Here is a 19,023-nt window from a genome sequence, read left to right as displayed (position 1 = left end):
GAAGGTGAGGAAACACAGCCGTAGCCTCACTGCAACTATGCACAGGTCTGCTTCTGCTGATCTGCGGCTGCCCACCTAGCTGCGACTTGATCGCTCAGACTGGAATGTTCTGTATGAAGAGGGGATGACGCTCAGCTTCAAGAGCTTGAATGGCAGAGGGGGAATCAGCAAGTGTCATCTCCATAAATACCCCATATCCCCACCCCACTCATTTAGACACACTGGTTTACAGTCCTTGCTGATGCAGGAATTTGAGAGTTGGCCAAAGCATCTATTTTTAGCAAAGGCCTACAGCCCAGTTATTTATTCTTATTTCTTTTTTAGGCGCAGGCAGTTGGGAAGCCAATGTGGTGCAACGATGGAAATTTACAGTTCATGAACTTCACTGTAGCTCCTGGAATGGAGATAGGCTAGTATAAAGAGAAAAGGTACCGTATTTCTCTAGTTTTAGAACAAATCAGGGGTATGGTTTTGCACTTAGCTTGAGGTCAGAGTGGCCAAGTGTCCTGTTTTACAGAGGATGGCCCTCTGTTTGAAGGAGTTGAATTGGGATTCAAGATGATCTTGACGGGTTAGAGAACTGGGCAAAAATGAATGAGTTTCAATAGGGACACATGTAAGATTCGACACTTAGGCAGGAAGAAATTTAGGCAGCTGCACAAATTTAGAAACTTAGGCAGGAAGAAATTTAGGCAGCTGCACAAATCTTAAGATGAGGGACATCTCACTTCCCAATAGTACAAGTGAAAAGGATCTATGGGTTTAGGACGCTAAATGTATCAACTTTCACTTTCAGAAATCCTGGAAGTTGGGTGGGGGCCAGGAGACGGTGCTTGGAGCGGATCATGCATAGAGTTGCCCAGGAAAGCAGAGGTCAGCACAAAGCCCCGCAGCAAGAAATTCCACCTACTAGCAACCACCTTGCTTCCCAAGCCTGTGAGTGCAGCTGTGGAGCCATTATACAAGCTGCGCTGTGTGAAGTGGCTTGCTGAGATTAGGGATGGATGAGTCTGCCAATGTCTAGCCAGTGTCATTTTTACATGCTCTGGCCTGGGTCACTGCTTGGAATGAACTAGTTTGGTTTAACCATTTTCACTCAATTGGTTCAGTGATCTCCAAACTGCACCTGAAAGTAGTTCCTGCCCTGGCTCCCTCCTTGGATGAAAGATTATTGCTCTCAGCTTGGGAAATCCCCAAATCCTTTGCAGATAAAATTAACCCATCTTCTCAGCATCAGTTCCAAGTGCAGGATATGTGGTTCAATGGTTCATAAACTGAGTTCTAGGATACATGGCTAAGGAAATACACTGTCCCAGCACGCCCCTCCCACTCTGTTTTCAAAGAAAAGGGGGACACCAGTTCTCACCTCAAGTGAGAAGACTGCTTGCAAGCAAGTGCTACTTCAGGCAGTGAGGTGATCTGTTCATGCTGGTGACAGGACCTATATCCAACCTTCTGAATCTCCCTCTGACTCCAACCCAGCTGGCTCTGACAATGCTTTTTTTTGTTTTGTTTTGTTTTGTTTTTTTTGTTTGTTTGCTATCCTTGGTCTCAGGAGGTGGAGGAGCAGAGTCTGACTTGACCAGCTCCCCCTACCTCCATCCTGGCCAGGTCATCTGGTGAAGACAGGATGGAAGCTTCCTCCTAATTTGATAATTTGGCATGATACAAATACAGTGGTACCTCGGGTTAAGAACTTAATTCGTTCCAGAGGTCCGTTCTTAACCTGAAGGTGTGCTTTCGCTAATGGGACCTGCCACTGGCGCGCAATTTCCATTCTTATCCTGGGGCCAAGTTCTTAACCTGGAGCAACCACTTCCTGGTTAGCAGAGTTTGTAACCCGAAGCGTCTGTAACCCAAGGTACAACTGTATCTAATTCCTCAAGCATTTGTAGCTGGGACTGAACTCAGCAAACCAGCACCCTAAAGTGCATGCAAAAAATACACAAGTTAAAGCATGCACAGTAAGTCAGACAGAAAACACAGCCAAGCCAAATCTCTTTCTCTCTGTGTGTTAAACTTTGGCAACTGAGTCAGAGATCCAACCACCAGGCAGTCCATTTGACCTCTAGCCTGGTGGTCAAATCTGCTCAGATTTTCTGTTTCACTTCCCTCTTCTATATGGCTGAAGAAGATTCATGAGGCCCAGAGCTTGCATGGGTTGGTTGACTTCCATCTCACTATAGCTTCTCTTCCTCCACTTAAATGTTAACACAAGTTCAGGGGTGTTATTTAAGGATAAACCTGTCCAAGGTTGGCTGTGCTAAAGGAGCAATTCAGGAACTTAGGCACAAATAGTTTGCTCTGCAGATCTTACCTGATAAAAAGAGATGTGAGCCCTAGATACTTATTTAAGCCACCCAAGTGCATCAAAACAGAAATTACAGCTGGTTTTCCCTGGTTGAAAATGTTTCTAACTGGGTACTCTGTGTCCCAGCTAGGCACTGACCTTGGCAATGAATAATCTACATACATCCCCATTAAACAGAACACATTTGGGTCAATAACTTTGCTTAAGGGTGGAGAGACTACACACTTGTAAAACGCCAAAATATTTTTATTTAAAAACAGTATACAAAAAATACTCCACATATATATATATAAAATCTTTTAAAATCTTTTTGAAAAACCTTTCGCTTATAAACCTGCAAAATTTAAGTTTATAAAATTCAGCATGTAGACCTAAAGTCAACAAGGGGGTGTTGAAGGATTTCCTGAGATTTCAGCTGTTGCATCCACGATTGCTTAGCTAGGCTACTCAAAATCCACACCTCTAAAGGAGCAGTGGGGAGCAGGTACAGAAGCCGTTGCCAACTAGTGCTCTACTGGTATTTTGGACTACAGCTCCCAACAGCCCCAGACAGCATGGCTGTGCTGCTTTGGCTGATGGGAGTTGCAGTCCAGAACATCTGGAAAGAACCAGGTTGGAGAAGGCTGGGCTACAACACAATATTCAACATCAGGATGCCCTTAGAAAACCCACAAAAGCAGGTTATGTCTTTAGAGCCTTTAGGAACTTGCCAATTAGCTGCAGAACCTTCTTACGCTCCTGAAAATGTACTCTTGAGGATCCCCCCAAAGTTTGTGGGACTTTGGGGGAATAGGGGGCTACTGCCAAATGGGCCCAAGAAAAACCCACTTGGCACCATTAGTGTATCAAAATAAATAAATAAAGCAGCTAGCTCAGCCCAGCGGTTCCATCAACCAAAGCATTGCTTAGATCCCCTAATCGTTTCCAGCGGTTTGAGACCCGCAGGCACTGCCTGGCTTTAAAAAAAATAAAAATAAAAATAATTTTACAGCTTTGTGCAACTTTGGATCCAAGTCACACACTCTTTTTGCGTGATGCTTTCTATTTCACAGCTGTTCAGAATGGTATTTTTTAATGGGACAGTGAAGATTAGAGAAATCTACATAATAAATGCGAACACTGATCTACATTCGAAGAAGACCCTGTTGCCAATTTCACTCTGAGTATTCAGAAACCAGCAGCTGCTCCAGCACCTTTCCACTTCTTGTGTGCCAAAGCCTGCATAGAGCTGCCTCCCCAACTTGTAAAGCAGGGAGAAAAGGTTGGGCATGTGGCAGCTTGAGAAGCGAACGTCCCGCAAGCACATTGTCTTGAATCTGCGACCTGGCCTTCCAGAGCAGACCTACCGAATGCTACAATAGAGAGACTTCATATCTGGTAGACTTGCATGTGTTCAGTTCCCCTCTTCTCAAAGGCTGACGTGGGTCTTTCTCTAGGAGGAATGTCCGCAAGTATTATGGGGGGTTGGGGTTGGCCTTCTTCAGCAGAGAGCTGGCCACCGCCAAAGCACCACCTTGCACAAACCGCACAAAATTGTCCCCAGCTAATGGTCCCATGGCATAGAGTCCCTTCTCGTGGACAGACTCATAGGTAAAGGGATCAACATCAATGGGGTTCCTCTTGGAGCTGATCGGCTGCTCACAGTCCACCGCCAAGTCCACACCGTTGTTGGGCAGGTAGGTTAGGTTAGGGTTGGAGCCGATGAGGACAAAAGCCATGGAGATGTTGTGTATTTTCTGGCGGCCGCTCTTATCGCAAAAGATGCATTTCCTGTCCTCTGTGAAGGTGACAATGTGGTGCTCAGGAAGGCTGACATAGCATTCATATGGCCCCGGGTAAGGGATGGCCTGCTCTTTCATCATCTGGTGGACTTTGTGGTACTCGGGATACATTGTCTTAGGGAGCTGGTTGAAGATGAGGGCTGGGTCATTGACCTTTCTGCGGAAGGCGTGGATCACTGGGATGTTGCAATGGTGAGCAAAGAGGATGGCGTCTGCCGCAGTGAGCCCAGCGCCAACAATCAGGATCGGGTCAGACATCATGCCAATCTCCTTGTTCTTTACAGCTTCTTCAAGGGCGGAGAGCGTGTGGTGGACAAATGGAAGGTGCTCTCCTTTCACCCCTAAGCGGGATGGGCTGTCGTATGTCCCTGTGGCCAAAACCACATTTTCCGCATACACAGAGAAGGGCTGTGTACCACTGACCGTCGTGAGAAACCCATCAACCTGGAAGAGGCTCCCACTGTCTACCTGGGGGTTGGTTTGTGGATTTTGACTGTTGTAGCAGGAGTCTACATCCACACTCAGTTTCTTTACAGACGTCACAAGAGTTCCACAGCGAAAGTTTTTCTTTAACCCTTTCTTTGCCACATAGTACTGATAATACTGGACTATGTCTCCTGCAGTCGCCCTGTTATTTCTGAAGCCCCTGTAACAAGAATATGACTATCAGTACAGACAGATGATCAAGGAACACATTTCCTATGGCAACTTATTCAGGCTAATTTCACCACCTTGCATTGCTCACCAAGGTGTCCTTGAGGCAAATTCAAGGTACTGTACACATTTGAACTTTTAAAGCAGCCTACCTTCCACACTGCATCATCAATTATCACTGGACTATAACTCCCATCATCCCTGATCACTGACCATGCTGGCTGGGGGTTATGGGGATTGTAGTCCAACAATGTCTTGAGCCTCAAGGTTGGAGCATGCTGGTCTATGACCCTTAGCCAACAACCAGGGATGCAATGCTCTGACTTGGTATAAGTCAGCTGCCTACGCTTCTGCTTCAAAATACAGCCAGCTTCAGTGGAGTTTGCTGCAAGGTGCCCAATTCATAATAACTACAGCCCACAGAAAAGAACGCCCATTTATCAAATTCTGTGGATTGTATTCAAGGTTACAGTAGTTCCTTTTGCATCTTTGTTCTACTTATCTTTTGTGTTTGGGCTTGTACACTCAACTGACTGCTTGTTGACTCAGTCCGCACCTGCAGAACTGAAGTGGAACATCCCATTTACAGTTAATCAGTTTTACCCAGAGGGCTTTGGGTGGATTACAAGCAAAACGCTAGGCAGAGGCAAAGCCACCTTTCCTCCCCATGCCAGCCGAATAGTGCCTCCCGCAAGACATCCCAAATAAGGCATTTGAAAAAATTCCTTCACAGTGACTAGACTGCAACAAGGAGGACTTTTATACATGCATTTATTTGCTTGTGTGCAGTCAAGAGGTTCTTTGATCATGGATGGTCATAATAGGACAGGTAACACGATGCCTTGGATCTACTGGGCCTACTAAGCACAGAGCCACTGTGAGGCAATGGTTAGAGTGTGGGACTAGCATCTGGGAGATCAGAGTTCGAATCCCCACTCAGCCATGAAGCTCACTAGGTCAGCCTGGGGCAGTCTCTCAGCTTAGCCTACCTCACAGGGCTGTCATAAAATGGGGGAGGGAGAACTATGAGCACCTTGGAGCAAAGGTGAGATATAAATGCAAGAAATAATAAGGAAAGCTTCTCATTTGATTATTTCCATCCAAGAGCAAGCGTACCTTTTCTTCTTACTCAACCAGTCTTTGAACTGCAGGTCAGGAAGCCCCATCCAGTCTCCCTGGCTCAGTGTGAACATGGAACCCTCGATAGACTAAAAAAAGAATGAAGATAGCACATAAATCAATGAATTATGGCTGGAGGTGGATGAAAACTGCACTGCAGTGTAGCAAGTCTCATGGGGTCTCTGGCCACGCCTTTAATTCCTTTGCCTATTCTAAAAATAAATGTGGGTGTTGCAAGAGATTAAGTGGAATGTTCAATCTTCCTTTGGCTAGTCATAAATATGCAGAGCCACAGAGTGGCCTTCATCAACAGAGTGTCCACCACATGTTTGGACTTCAACTACCAACAATCCTAACCCACATGGCTGTGTTGGCCTGGGCTGATGGGAACTGTGGTCCAAAACATCTAGAAACCTGCCACAGGGACTAAATTGGCTTACGTCTAGCAAATCCAGCACATGCTTTCTACCATTATTTCTTCCTGCTGGAGTTCACTGATAGAGCAGGAATACATATAAACAGCTCAGAACTTGCTCAGATAAATTGCAGTTCAAGCACATCCCATAACTCCATAGTTAGTTGACATATTTCAACCTTGAACTGGAAAAGTCTAGCCATCTTGCAGATTGCAATGGGCCAGGGGTGGTGAACCTCAAACTCAGGGGCCAAATACACCCCCTCAGGCTCTGGGGATTCTTCCCAAGCCAGGCCTTCTCACCAAGCCTACTTCACACACACACACACACACACACACACGAAAGCTTTTGCCTGGGTGGAACAGGTCCTGAAAGTGTGGTAATGTCACTTGCTTGCTGGGGATAGAGAGCTGTGGGTATAGCTCTCTGACTTTGTGTGGCTGAAAATTACCCTATCATTCAAAGGTAAGACCCATGCCCACTGCCCTGCCCACTTTTGCCTGTGGTCCCACACTCTACAGACATGTGGTCCCTGGAAGGTTCTCTACAAGGTAATGTGGCCCTTGGGTTGTAAAAGCTTCTTGACTCCTGTGATGGGTCATCCCTCATGGATGAAAAGATCAGCTTGGGTTGAGCCTTAAGGGACCAACCACTTTTAAGATGGGTCAACAAACTGTTGCCAGTGCTTTAAAGGATCCAATATACAGAATTGCACTTACATGCCAGGCTCCTCCAGGAAGGTTTTTGCCAAGAACCAGATGAGGAATGGCTCTGTCAGGTTGATGTGCCCAAGCAAGGACTGAATCTGCAGTCCCACCGAAATCAGTATCTGGACGCATCAGGGCATCAAAAAGGAGAGCAACTGGGCTGGAGGATCGCCCTTCCAGACCTTCAGATAGGTACTCAATATCCTGGAGGGAAAGAGAGAACTCTTGATGAACACAATCTTTTAATCATCACAAATTCTGGATTCAGAAGGCCTAGTTGTGGGCAGTCATCTCGAGATCCAGTGTGGCATTGTGGTTAGAGTATCAGACTAGGACCTGGGAGACCAGGGTTCAAATCCCCACTTAGCATGAAGCTCACTCAGTGACCTTGGGCCAGTCATTGCCTTTCAGCCTGAGTACCTCACAGGGTTGTTGCAGGGGTTAAATGATGAGGGGGAGAACCATGTGTGCTACCTGGAGCACCTTGGAGAAAAAAGTGGGCCATGAATGAATGAATGCTAGATGAATATACAATCCCTTTCCTGTTTATTCTAAGTGGCACTCCTAATACCCTAGACGCACTATTTAATGCATGGATAAGGAACGGAGGTCCTTATCTCCTTCACACATAAACACCTCATAGGCCACGTCTGACAGGTGGGTCACCCCATCCACCTTTCCATCACTTGACAGCACAGTGGCATGAGACAAGCCATTTTTGCCATGTGGGTGATCAGACAATTGTCAGGACTTGCATAAGCACCATGCACCTCGGCAAGCCCCGGCAATTAGCCAATAGCTGCTTCTTGCAGAGGACTATCTCACAAAGTACTGGTGCTACCAATAAGCTGATTGATGGTGCCTACAACCCTTGCTTTGGCCCAGCTGTGTCTTTAGTCATCTCACACCTGACATAGGGGAGGTGGGTGCCTCATTGGTGCCTACCAGGCAATTGCTTTAATATACAAGGCTGCCCCTAACAGGGCCAAGATCATGCTTCACTTGCTCTAAAGTAGAGAATAATTTTAGAGCCTAAATTCCCTCTGCTGAAGGATGAACCAAGGGTGCTGGGAGCTGTACCAACCTGGTCTAAGATGGAAACCTCAGGTGTCTCTTCCAGTTTCCTTTGCAGAATGGGATTCGGATGAACAGGGTTCCTTCGGACATAGGGAATGTTACCAGACAGTAGGTAGGATAGGCAGATCCCCGAAGGGCCATTTCCTGAAAGAGAAATTAGATGGCTCCATAAGACACAGTGTTATTCAGAGATGGAGGCAAAGGTTCTTCTGCTCATCAAACAGGCCCAAGACATTCTGCTGCTGGAGGCAAAGCATCAAATGTTCTCCCTCTAAGTCACAGGGTTCCAGAAATTGATCACACATAGTATGCCACCTGCCAGCCCCTGTTATCCAATGTGGTATGGCAGGTGGTATAGTGCCGCAACACCAGCTTTCCTGCAGAAGGGTTGCTGTTGCTTACCAGAAGAGGAAGGGGTGAGACGACATGGAGGTGCAAGAAACAGTCCACCTGATGGGAAATTGTGATGGCAGCTCCACCCCACCCAGCAAGCACTCCTGCTTGCTGGTTATCTACTGTTTGACAACTGTGCTTTTTGTCCAACAGTCTCATATGTTCCTAAGATAGCCACTTTCATAAATCTACGTAAGTCATGAAGTATACTCCAATTAATTCCCAACAATTATCACACTCTGGATTCTGCTGTCAAATGTTTGCTACTGCAAAATCTTTGAAAGGCTAAGGCTGGTGCTGAAAACCAAATATAATTTATGCTGTGTTTTTTTAAAAAATGCGTTTTTAGTCGCCAGCATTTTAAAATTGGTTTTGCTGCTTGTGATGTTTTCAAGCTTCATTTTTGCAATCATTCAACGCTGCCTTCATGCTGCACATTGTCAGGTTTTGCCATTTTTATCCTGCTTTTAATTTTTTCCTCCACGGCGCCTAAGGAGCAACAGCTGTTGGGCACTTAATGAATCTAGAACAAAAGTAACAACATCTTCAGCCAGCCTTGGAAACCAATAACTATTTCAGGCAGAGTTTCCACAGGGTTCAGTCTCCCAGCCTCCTTCTGAGCTGGATTAATATTTTACAGGGCCTTTGTCTAACCATCTGCCACTTTTTGAAGCTCGGTTCCTCACTAGAATGTATCCAAACCAACAGCTGCATAATGCAAGAAAGCTGGTTAGGGTGACACAGCAACCTATCAGAGCATTAGAATCCCTATGCCATTTGGCACAGTCACCACATTGTAAAAGCCAGCTGGGAGGAGAGATTTCTCAAGGAGCTATATTTAAAGTGCTCCCTCTCCCCTCCCTGCTTAGCATCAACCAAAGAAGGTCTCAGGCACCGACACTTAATATTCGCAGGGACACCATCCACCCCATGCTATCAAAAGCCTGTGGGGTGCTCAGGTGACTAGCTGAAACTTCTGAGCCCACACTGGTACTTATTTGGCTGCAAAGAACATTTATGGCCAATTTGGTCCAGTAAAGTTGATGGCCAAAACCCACTGCGTTTACTGTAAGTGCCTGCTTCTCATCTGAAGTTGAGCCTGCATAGTACAGGTTATGTAAGGCTCCTCTTTGCAAAACAAAAACAAACAAACCTCTGAACAGCCAGCAGCTAGATGCTCACAGATAAGGGCTGGCAAGCTTTTTAAACTGCTGAAAGGGGAGAGGGAGGAAAGGAAAGGGGGGGGGGGAGGTAAGCAGGCAATTAGGCTGCAGTCAAGAACCAGTGAGCAGAAATACTCAAATTAAAGTTCCCTCTCTGCCTTCTGTGCAGGGGAAAGAATATTTACAACCTGGCTCAGGGCAGCAGTGTGGTGACCTTCATATGTAGGGACTACAACTCCCATAAGCCATGGCTATTGGCCATTTTGACTGAGGATGGTGGCAGCTGTGGCCCAAAACATCTGGAAGACACCACCTTGGCTACTCCTGGGCTTGCTCATACAATTAAGATGAGAAGGGTGGTGAGGTTTTTGAGCAACAGAGGTGGAAAAAGGGAAGCTTAGACCAAGTCAGACCACCCACCCCTGTCTTAGTAATTGTAGCACTAATGAGCAGCAAACAGTTTTCCTACATAACACTTCCTTAATATAAAATCCACCTAATTTCTCTGTCGCTACCAAGGAACCTTTGTCTTTCATAGGGATGGACAAAACTGTCAATTTCTGTTTCTCTCAGTTGCTGTTTTCCAATCTTAAATTCCGTTGTCACATTTCCACACCAGCATATATATATATTTTAGGTCCTCACAAAATACGTGGCAGCATTTTAGTGTGCATTTCTCCTAATATGCATACTTTTGCACATAATTTTCCTCTTTATTGCAATCAGTTTCACCAATTATAATACAATTTTCATGCCATCTTCAGAAATATATGCATTTTTGTCAGACTTCCTCCTCATATACACATTTTTGTGCATAAAATGTTTGTAAATTGGGGAGCTGTATTGCAAAATTTGGAGAAGTGTGAATTTCAAAGGATAGCTGTGTTTTGCTTCACATATAGTTTTGGGAAGTGAAAATTAGGTGGGCTCACATTAAAATGGAACCGACCCAAATTTTTTCCCCACTCCTGTGACTAACAATGGAGACATCTGGATTTTATATTTCCAAAAATATGGAGGCTCAGCTATTATTTGCCTCTCCTTCTCAGCAGTCCCTCATGAGACCTCAAAGCACTCAGCAAAGCCTCATCTGAATGCCTCCACTCTCTCCTCTAACATTCAGTCTTAAGGCTGTTGCCTAAATGCAGATCCCCCTGTAGCTCCAGTATCAGCCAATTCCCATCCCCTTATTGTGATCAAGGGATCTGGAGATCTCAAAACTCTGCATGCACTTTCATAACATTTTGGTTTGCTTAATAAAAGGATTGTCCTAATCTGGATGTTGTTGACATTTCTCTTTGGGGGTAAAACCTTTGCATTTTTATATAACTCTTCTGTTTCCCACAATCTGTGTCCCTGTAGGGGGGAAAAAGTGTCCCGGCAAATTCCCGTTGCATGCAAAGAACTGCAACCCCATTTGTTTCCAGTAAGCAAGCTTGTGTTGGCAGCAAAAAGGGAGGGGGGATACCAGGACACTTCTTGCTTTAATTATAGCTCTTGGAACTGCAGCTTGAGGCTGCTGAGCACATGGTGGCCTGGCGAGATAATGAGCCCTGGCCAATGTAGATTACTCCCCAGAGTGTATATTTACCTATGATCACTACAGGAAGAGGCTTGGCACTGCTCTGCTCCAGATGTGCATGCAACATGGTTGGGCGCTTGCTCAATCTCCACCAGCAAAGTTTGAGGTCCTCCAAGTCAGTCTGCAACAATAAAGCCAAGCAAATATTTGTTATCACCAGAACATTGTCCTCTCCCACCACCCTGATAATGGTGGGAAACTACTTATGTGCATGTAAGAGCAGAAAGAAGTACCACCAGCAACCAAGTTTTTAAAATGGAAGAATTCTGCATGCTATGTCCACTCCAGTTTTTGAATTTGCATCTTGGGTCTTTCTCCCCACTCCGAAAGGTGAGATTCAAGTGCTTTTTAGGAGGCCTGTGACACCCCAGCTTTCCGCAACCTGCAGTTCCTCATTGTCAGAGGAAGAACTTCTGAAGAACCACTGAGAATCCTGAGCAATTTAGAATCCTCATCTACACATTGACATGAGTAGAGTAGGGTCTACAGTGCAGACCCTGTACCACAAGGACAGTAACATTGGGGGGGGGGGAGCTAGGAAGGTCTCAACCCCAAACTCCCTCATGCAATTCTACAGTGGTACCTCGGGTTACATACGCTTCAGGTTACATAGGCTTCAGGTTACAGACTCCGCTAACCCAGAAATAGTGCTTCAGGTTAAAAACTGAAATTCAGGATTTGAACAGAAATTGTGCTCCGGCGGCACGGCAGCAGCAGGAGGCCCCATTAGCTAAAGTGGTGCTTCAGGTTTAGAACAGTTTCAGGTTAAGTACGGACCTCTGGAACGAATTAAGTACGTAGCCCGAGGTACCACTGTATTTGCATGGGAAATTAGAGCTTATACGATGCCCAATATCACTTCTATGTGGAACTACCACCATCACCACCAGCCAAGAAGCAGGTCATTCTTCCAACTACAAGCAATGTTTAAGTCAACCCAAAGGTAGTAATGCAACCAAATTCAAGCTATAGGTTCTCCTGGTTTTCTTCTTTTTGCTTTTCCAGAGTTGTTGAAAACAAAGAATCTTCAAAGCTTCAAGAATGGAGAAGGGAGTGGGTGAGCTGGGGGAGAAATTCTTGAAATAACTCTTCTTTTTGGAAGTGCCTAGTCACCAGAGCACATCTCATTGAATCAGGCACTTCTGCTATGCTCATCGAGTGGAGAAAGAACTTTGACAACTTTCCAGTAACATTTCCCCATAAGTTTGGCGAGTAGCCCTGGGCTTGGCATGTGGCTTCCTCAAAGTCATTGCATTACTGTAACCTGGAGGCAGAATGTGGTGTCCTTCAGGGCTACCAGGCTGAAAAATACAGCCACTGCTTTAAAATTGTATGAAGCCAAGTTCTAAACTAGGTGTGTGACACAAGCCCTGTTGAGGCACTATGCCCTTCACAAGATGAGGGGAAGTTTGGAGATGAGCTACTGAACGTCTGCAGATGAAAGCATGCCATACTCAAGGAGGCTTTCCACACTCACAAACTAGAACCCTGATTAACCAGCTTCTAGATCACACTGGAATACCAGTTGCTGGAAACAACAGGAGTAGACAGTGCTCTTGTGCTGGAGTCCACAGGCATCTGTTTGGCCACTGTGAGAACAGGATGCTGAACTACATGGGCCATTGGCCGGATCCAGCAGAGTTCTACTTATGAAGCGTACATTTTTTTCTTTATTTTTCCTTAACAAGATGTATAGATTGCTTAATTGAAAAAAGCCCTCCAAGTAAAATGCTCTGTATTATTTTATAAACTAATTAAAAATATTCATAAGAGAATGCTGATAAAAATCAAGCAACATTAAAAACAGGTAGACATAACAGAAAGATTTCCGAATGTAGATAAAATCGGCAGTCATGAATACATAATTTCAAAATCATGTCTGGATAGACTTGCCTAGACAAAAAAGTTTTTAGTGGGCGATGAAAGCAACTGTCTGGCATCACTAGGCAGCTCATGCCAGAGCATAGATACTGTCGTGTTAAAAATTCATTGCGAGGGCAGAATTCGCATTAAGACACATTTGGAGAAGTGGGAGTACTGCAGACCGAAGCAGTCAAGTGGGCACATATGGAAATCCCCATGGGACCTCTTGGGGACCTCTTGGTAGTTCCACCTTCCTCAGAAGTTCAGGGTGGGTTTGGAGGCCTGGAGAGGGCTTTCTCTGTGGAAATCCCTCCCCACAGATGAGCTGGGCACCTTCACTATACAGTCTCCATCATATGATGAAGACCCACCTCTTTACACTGGCCCTTGGCCCCTGAGAAATTATATTTTTAGGACCTGCCCTATTCTTGTGACTGTAACTCATTTTAAACTGTTTTTAATGGCGGGTTTCAAATCGTTACAACTTGCCCCGGCACCTCAGGCAGAAGGGTGGGGAATAAATCAAAACCATCACCATCATTCATCAAGTAAAATGGTCCCAAGGTCTTAAAAGTTTTAAATACTAGCAAAAGCAGAGGAGGCTCCTAATCGCATGCTTCAGCCCCCAACGAGGTGGATTCTGGGGATGGGCAACAAGGAAGTGACAGGAGAAATGGGGCCAGCACCACGCAGTTCTATGAGTGTGTGCATGTGAATGGTTGAATAGGCCTACAGGAGATCTTCAATTAGGACCTTTCGCATTGGTTTCCTATAGCTTCTTTGAAGACTGGGGAAGTAGTGCTGGGAGAGGAGATTCAGCCCTTTCCTTCACGGCCCTTTTCCCAATCTTAGCCATTCCTTGCCCACCTGCCAGTGGCGTAGCACGGGTTGTCAGCACCCGGGGCAGGGCAAGTAATTTGCGCCCCCTAACCCGTGGATTTGCGCCCCCTAACCCTAACCCCCCAGATGTTGCGCCCGGTGCGGCCGGGGCCCCCTGCACCCCCCACGCTATGCCACTGCCACCTGCCCCATCCTGAGAGCTAACAGCTAATTTGGAGGAGGAGAAGGTGATTTCGATAAGGGCAAGGGAAGCCACTTACCACAAGGGGGTTTCCTTTTCTCTACTCTCTCTCTCTCTCTAAGAAAAACCCAAACAAACCACAAGAGATCTTAATCACTGGTCACATCCAATTTAGCCTTAGGAGTCTGGGGTAAGGAAAATATCCCAAGGCTTCTCAGTTTGTTGTGCTCAAATCCATATATTTCATTACATATAAAGATTAGTTCCTTTTCCTCAATCTGTGTAAGAGATGAAGAACAAATAACTTCGAGTGGTATGAACTGTGACTGAACATACACAGAAGGCATATTGTAGCTATGATTCACTTTCTATGTTCTCCTTGGGGTGCTTTCCTTGTCTGACTCATCTTCATAAAAGGGACAGGTGAAATATATTAATCCATTATGTTAGAATGATTATTGTTAGTCACATGTAACTTAATTGGCAGATTTATTCACAGACCTAAGGCTTTCTGCCAGAACCATCCAACTGAAAGTTTACACACACACACACACAATAGCAGAGATCAATGAAACCCATTGAGTGAACTGAGTTTGGGGAAGACAAAGGACAGTGCTTTCCCCACAGAATGCCTAATTCACTAGTGGAACTTACTGCCACAAGATGCAAAGGCCACTGGCTAGGATGACTTAAAAGAAAGAAACTAAACAAATGCATGGAGGTGGTACTGATCAGTGGCTGTCAACCACAATAGATTTGCCATATTCAGAAGATGGCGCTCTCTGCATTTCAGATTCCAGAAGTTGGAGGCAAGCACGGCTCTGTTGCCTTCATACCGAGGGTGTCAACTTTCCAGGGACATCTGGCTAACTGCTTTTGGAAGCCAAGCTGGACTATTGGTCCACCAAGCTCAATATTGTCCACAACAAGGCTAGGAAGGCTGTTCCTCTCCAGATGTTGGGACTCCTATCATCCCTGACCATTGGGGCTTCTGGGAGTTGGAGTCCAATAACATCTGGAGGTCCACGGGTTCCTCATCCATGGCAATAGCTCTCAGGCAGCAGTCTTTGCCAGCCCTACTGGGAGGTGCCAAAAATTGAACCTGAGCCCTTAGCATGCAAGTACATGTTCTACCACTAAGTTACAGTCCTTCCCCAATTTATGCCTGATTCAGCAAGGTTCATCTTAGGTCAAGGACAAGGAATGTGTCTCTCCAGGTGCTGTTGGACCTCAACTCGCATCAGCCTGGCCAACATAGCCAATGGTCAAGGGTTAGGGGTGTTGTAGTCCACAGCAACATCTAGAGGGCCACCAGTTCCCCACCCATGCTTCAGGTTGTTAATCAGCTACATGCATCCCACAAGGACAGCTGCCTATGTAAGATTATGCTACAATACAGGGTCACAGCAATCTTCCATGTTGCCCCATCACTCTTATCTCTATGGCTTAGCTTCTAACTGCTTGTCACCTTGTAATCAGAAGCACACACTAACAAATTTGACAATTCAATCCTGTGTCAACAGCAGTTGCTCTGGGAGGAGGAGTGTATATCACTTCAAGAAGGGTCTCTTATCTAGGCCAACCTTAACCTCAAACAGCCTTATCCCTCCTGGCCCTTTAGCTCCTGAATATTCATTTCTCATCGCTGGAGGCATGCAGGTTCCCAAGCAGATAATGTAGTGCCTTATTGCCACTTTGCAGGGTCACATACCAGGTTCCCACGAGTCAATTGCCATGATGGTTTCAAGGTAAAAGAGGTTAAGTAAGGGGATTAGAGGGGAGCATTGAGGAGCATTTGGAATAGCAGAGTTCCTCAGTGAAGGACTGCACTCATAGCTCAGTGGTACAGCAGCAGCTTTTGCATGCAAAAGGTCCCAAGTTCAATCCCTGGTATCTCTTGGTAGGGCTAGGACAAAACCCTGCCTGAAACTCTGGAGAGCCACTACAGATCAATGGTCTGACTCAATATAAGGCAGCTGCCTATGTTCCTTATACAGTGAGCAAGATAACAAGGGGTGGACATCTACAATCCCCACTGGGTATTCTGGTGAAGGACAGTGGGCTCAAGCTAGAGATGGAGTCAAGGTCTGCAGTGCCTGAGCTCAGCCCTGGGGAAGGACCATAGCTCAGTGACAGAACATTTGTTTTGGATGCAGACGGTCCCATGCTCAAAGTCTGGCATCTTGAGGTAGGGCTGGGAATGTCCCCAGTCTGAAACTCCACCAATCAGTACAGGCAATGCGGAACTAAATGGGTCCTGTTTTCTGGGTCCTTGTGGCTTTACCTAGCTGCACTGGCAGAGCTCTAGACAGCACTGGGCAACTGGGTTTAGACACCCTTTTAATTTCCTACAGTGACCCTAGAGAGACACTAGATTGAGTGCATTGTGAGAAATGAAGAATGGCCACATTCAGCCATCTAACTTCAAGAAATTTGTTTCCTGAGGCATCAGGTCTTAACGGAAGAAAGATAAGCTTAGCAAGAGGTGAGCTGCTTAAGAAAAGAGATCAGATTATTTGAAAGGTAACAAAATACAGCCTTGAACAGAACAAAGAATTCTATCTTTTGTTCAGCTGTAGCATATAGCACTCCGCAAACATCTTAAGAGGGCCAAGTCTTGCCGTACATTAAGAACACGGTCTGAATGCAAAATGCATGTGAAATATTGCCCTTTCTGTCCTCATTTTATGGCACGCCATAGTTGCCAGCAGAGAAAAAGTGTGCTAAATACATAAACCTGAGTTTATTATTCAGGATGACTTCAGAGTTGTGAAATTGGCCTTTGATCCCTTGAAATTGCTCTCTGGTATCTTTCCACTCCTTTGTAACTGATCTGCAGATTCCACATTCCCGCTGCCAGCACCAATATCCCGCTGTGGTGATAACATTACATAACCGTACTCAGCAGAGAGACCTCTCTCTGGCCAAACCACGCCAGGCTCAACCACGTTTGGCCACTGGAGTCAGGGAGATGCTTCCAAGCTGAAGAAACTGTATCTTAGAAATCCTACAGCAAAGGTAAGCGATAGCATTTCTGCTACCAGTGATTTCATTAGGACCCAAATAGCCTTTTACAAAAGCATTTTTCCGCCTGCACACAGCTATTTTGAAGCAAGAGGGTTAAAAAGTTCTGCCAGCCATACCAGTCTGACAGGTGCGTCCCAAGAATGCAAAGTCACATGCCGCCAGACACTCCTTTGATTCCGGTCACTTCAGTTTTGAATATACAGTGGAGAGACTGTCCCCTAGGCATTTTCCCACAGCTCCACACCACCTTCTGCTTTCTAAAAGGCAGAAACTTCTCTGCTCCCATTTGTCAAGAGGAGTGCTTCCCTTCTGCTCGGCTGATTCATACCCCAAAAAAATTCCCCTAGCATGAACGAGGGTGAATTCTTGGTTATCTGGTGCCTTTCTCTTTTTAAATCACTTATTTCTTACAATGCGGACTGGCAGTCAACTTAGCAAACCTTTTTGGCATCCTTCCAGTGTCATCTTACCTTGGAAAAAGTCTGCTGGATCTCAAGGAAGGCCTGTCAGTCACAGGTGTCCCTCTAGCCAGAAGAGAATGAACCAGCCGGCTGTTTCGAGAAACTGCTTCTCTCCCGCCCTCCCTTCTCCAGCTGCAGTTTAAATATATTACAGGCAAGTCTCCCATCCAGAGGAGGCGGGGCTCAGGGCCTTGTGGGCAGGGCTAGGAAACTCTCTCATAAGCATGAGTCAGCAGCAGCAGCAGCCGAGTCATTTACGCACATTTATGAATGGAGCTACACAGTAACTGTTGCTGGGGGACACAGCCTAGAATGAAAAAGAACTGGATAAAAAGTAGCCTTGACACTCCCCTGGTGCCAAAGGCATAGAAGACCATTTTGTAGATTTTGTTATCTAGAGCCAAAGGGACAGTAACAGTGCAGAGCTGGGATTACTGAACACAACTGATCTGAGAGCAAGTCCCACTGAATTCACTGGAATTTATTTAAATCACTTGAAAACAAATGACAGTCAAGAGGTTAGAGTGGATTCTTTCTTTTTCTTTTTCTTTTCTTTTTTTAAAAAGAAAGTTGGTCCAGAAGTAGAAATACTGTAAAACTGCAGTTTCTTTTTTTGTTTTATTGGTCTTTAAAAGCCTGGGCAAATAAAAGCCCTAGCCTGATACCTAACACTTAACAAACTGCACACCAGCATCCAGTCATTGGAGTCAGGGCAGCACCACAGGAGAGGCTGTTTTCCTAGTTGAAACCCATCTAGCATCTGGAGGGTGGGGCACAGAGGGCACTCCAGAAACCATGATCATAACAATACACGTAATATTCTTAACATGTTTATTTCAGATGCACCAATTGTCTATAGGTGCCAGGCACCAGCGATGGGGGATGTTTTTCAGCCCAAAGGCCACTCTCCCTCATGAGCAACCTTCCAGGGCAGGATTTATGTGCCAGTGGGGGGCAGAGCTAGAGGAAAAATGTAGGCAGAGCAAAATATGTGACTCCTCCTTTTGTATCGTCAGCTACATTTCAGCCACACAAGTGTTAGAGGTTTTTTACACATACAAACACCTCTCCCTCCATACAAGTTCTTTATGGCAACATATAATTTAGCCCTGTATCTGTTATGCCCAGTACCTTTTTTTAAAAAAAATGTTACTACTGTGACCCACTTGCCCATTTCCTCTCCAATGCTTTTGTAGGGACTCAGCATTGCCACTAATTTTATAATCTCTAATTGCTCCCATATTTTCCTAATTAGTTCAGCTTATCTTTTTCATTCTGTTTTTATCCCAAGTTTTAGCATATCACACCCTTGCAATAGTTCCTATACTGCAAAGTTTGTATATGAGATCATCTAATAATCTCTTGTCAGTGCACATAGTTCAATAAGCATAACCGTTGGTCTACTTCTACATGTCTCTGAAAGTTGGCTGGATTTTGGTTCACATCTT

The 19,023-nt window shown here is 45.4% G+C and overlaps 2 protein-coding genes across 2 annotated transcripts in view; both read right to left on the bottom strand.

The window, feature by feature from the left end:
- The window catches only part of SMPD3 (sphingomyelin phosphodiesterase 3), a 351,886-nt gene that overhangs the window by 33,707 nt on the left and 299,156 nt on the right, over nucleotides 1-19,023 (bottom strand). The window lies entirely within an intron of this gene.
- OSGIN1 (oxidative stress induced growth inhibitor 1) lies at nucleotides 2,537-17,727 on the bottom strand. The gene is made up of 6 exons (XM_083515056.1): nucleotides 17,585-17,727; nucleotides 11,213-11,324; nucleotides 8,073-8,209; nucleotides 7,001-7,192; nucleotides 5,863-5,954; nucleotides 2,537-4,738 (listed from the first exon to the last, which is right to left on the bottom strand). Exons 2-6 carry the CDS (start codon nucleotides 11,268-11,270, stop codon nucleotides 3,766-3,768), a joined length of 1,452 nt encoding a protein of 483 aa, XP_083371182.1. The 5' UTR covers nucleotides 11,271-11,324; nucleotides 17,585-17,727; the 3' UTR covers nucleotides 2,537-3,765.

Source organism: Podarcis liolepis (assembly GCF_965112155.1).
Source record: "Podarcis liolepis genome assembly, chromosome: 7".
In the NCBI taxonomy this organism is placed as follows: Eukaryota; Metazoa; Chordata; class Lepidosauria; order Squamata; family Lacertidae; genus Podarcis; species Podarcis liolepis.
Note: the sequence above shows the minus strand (reverse complement) of the source record. Positions and strands in the feature narration are given on the sequence as shown.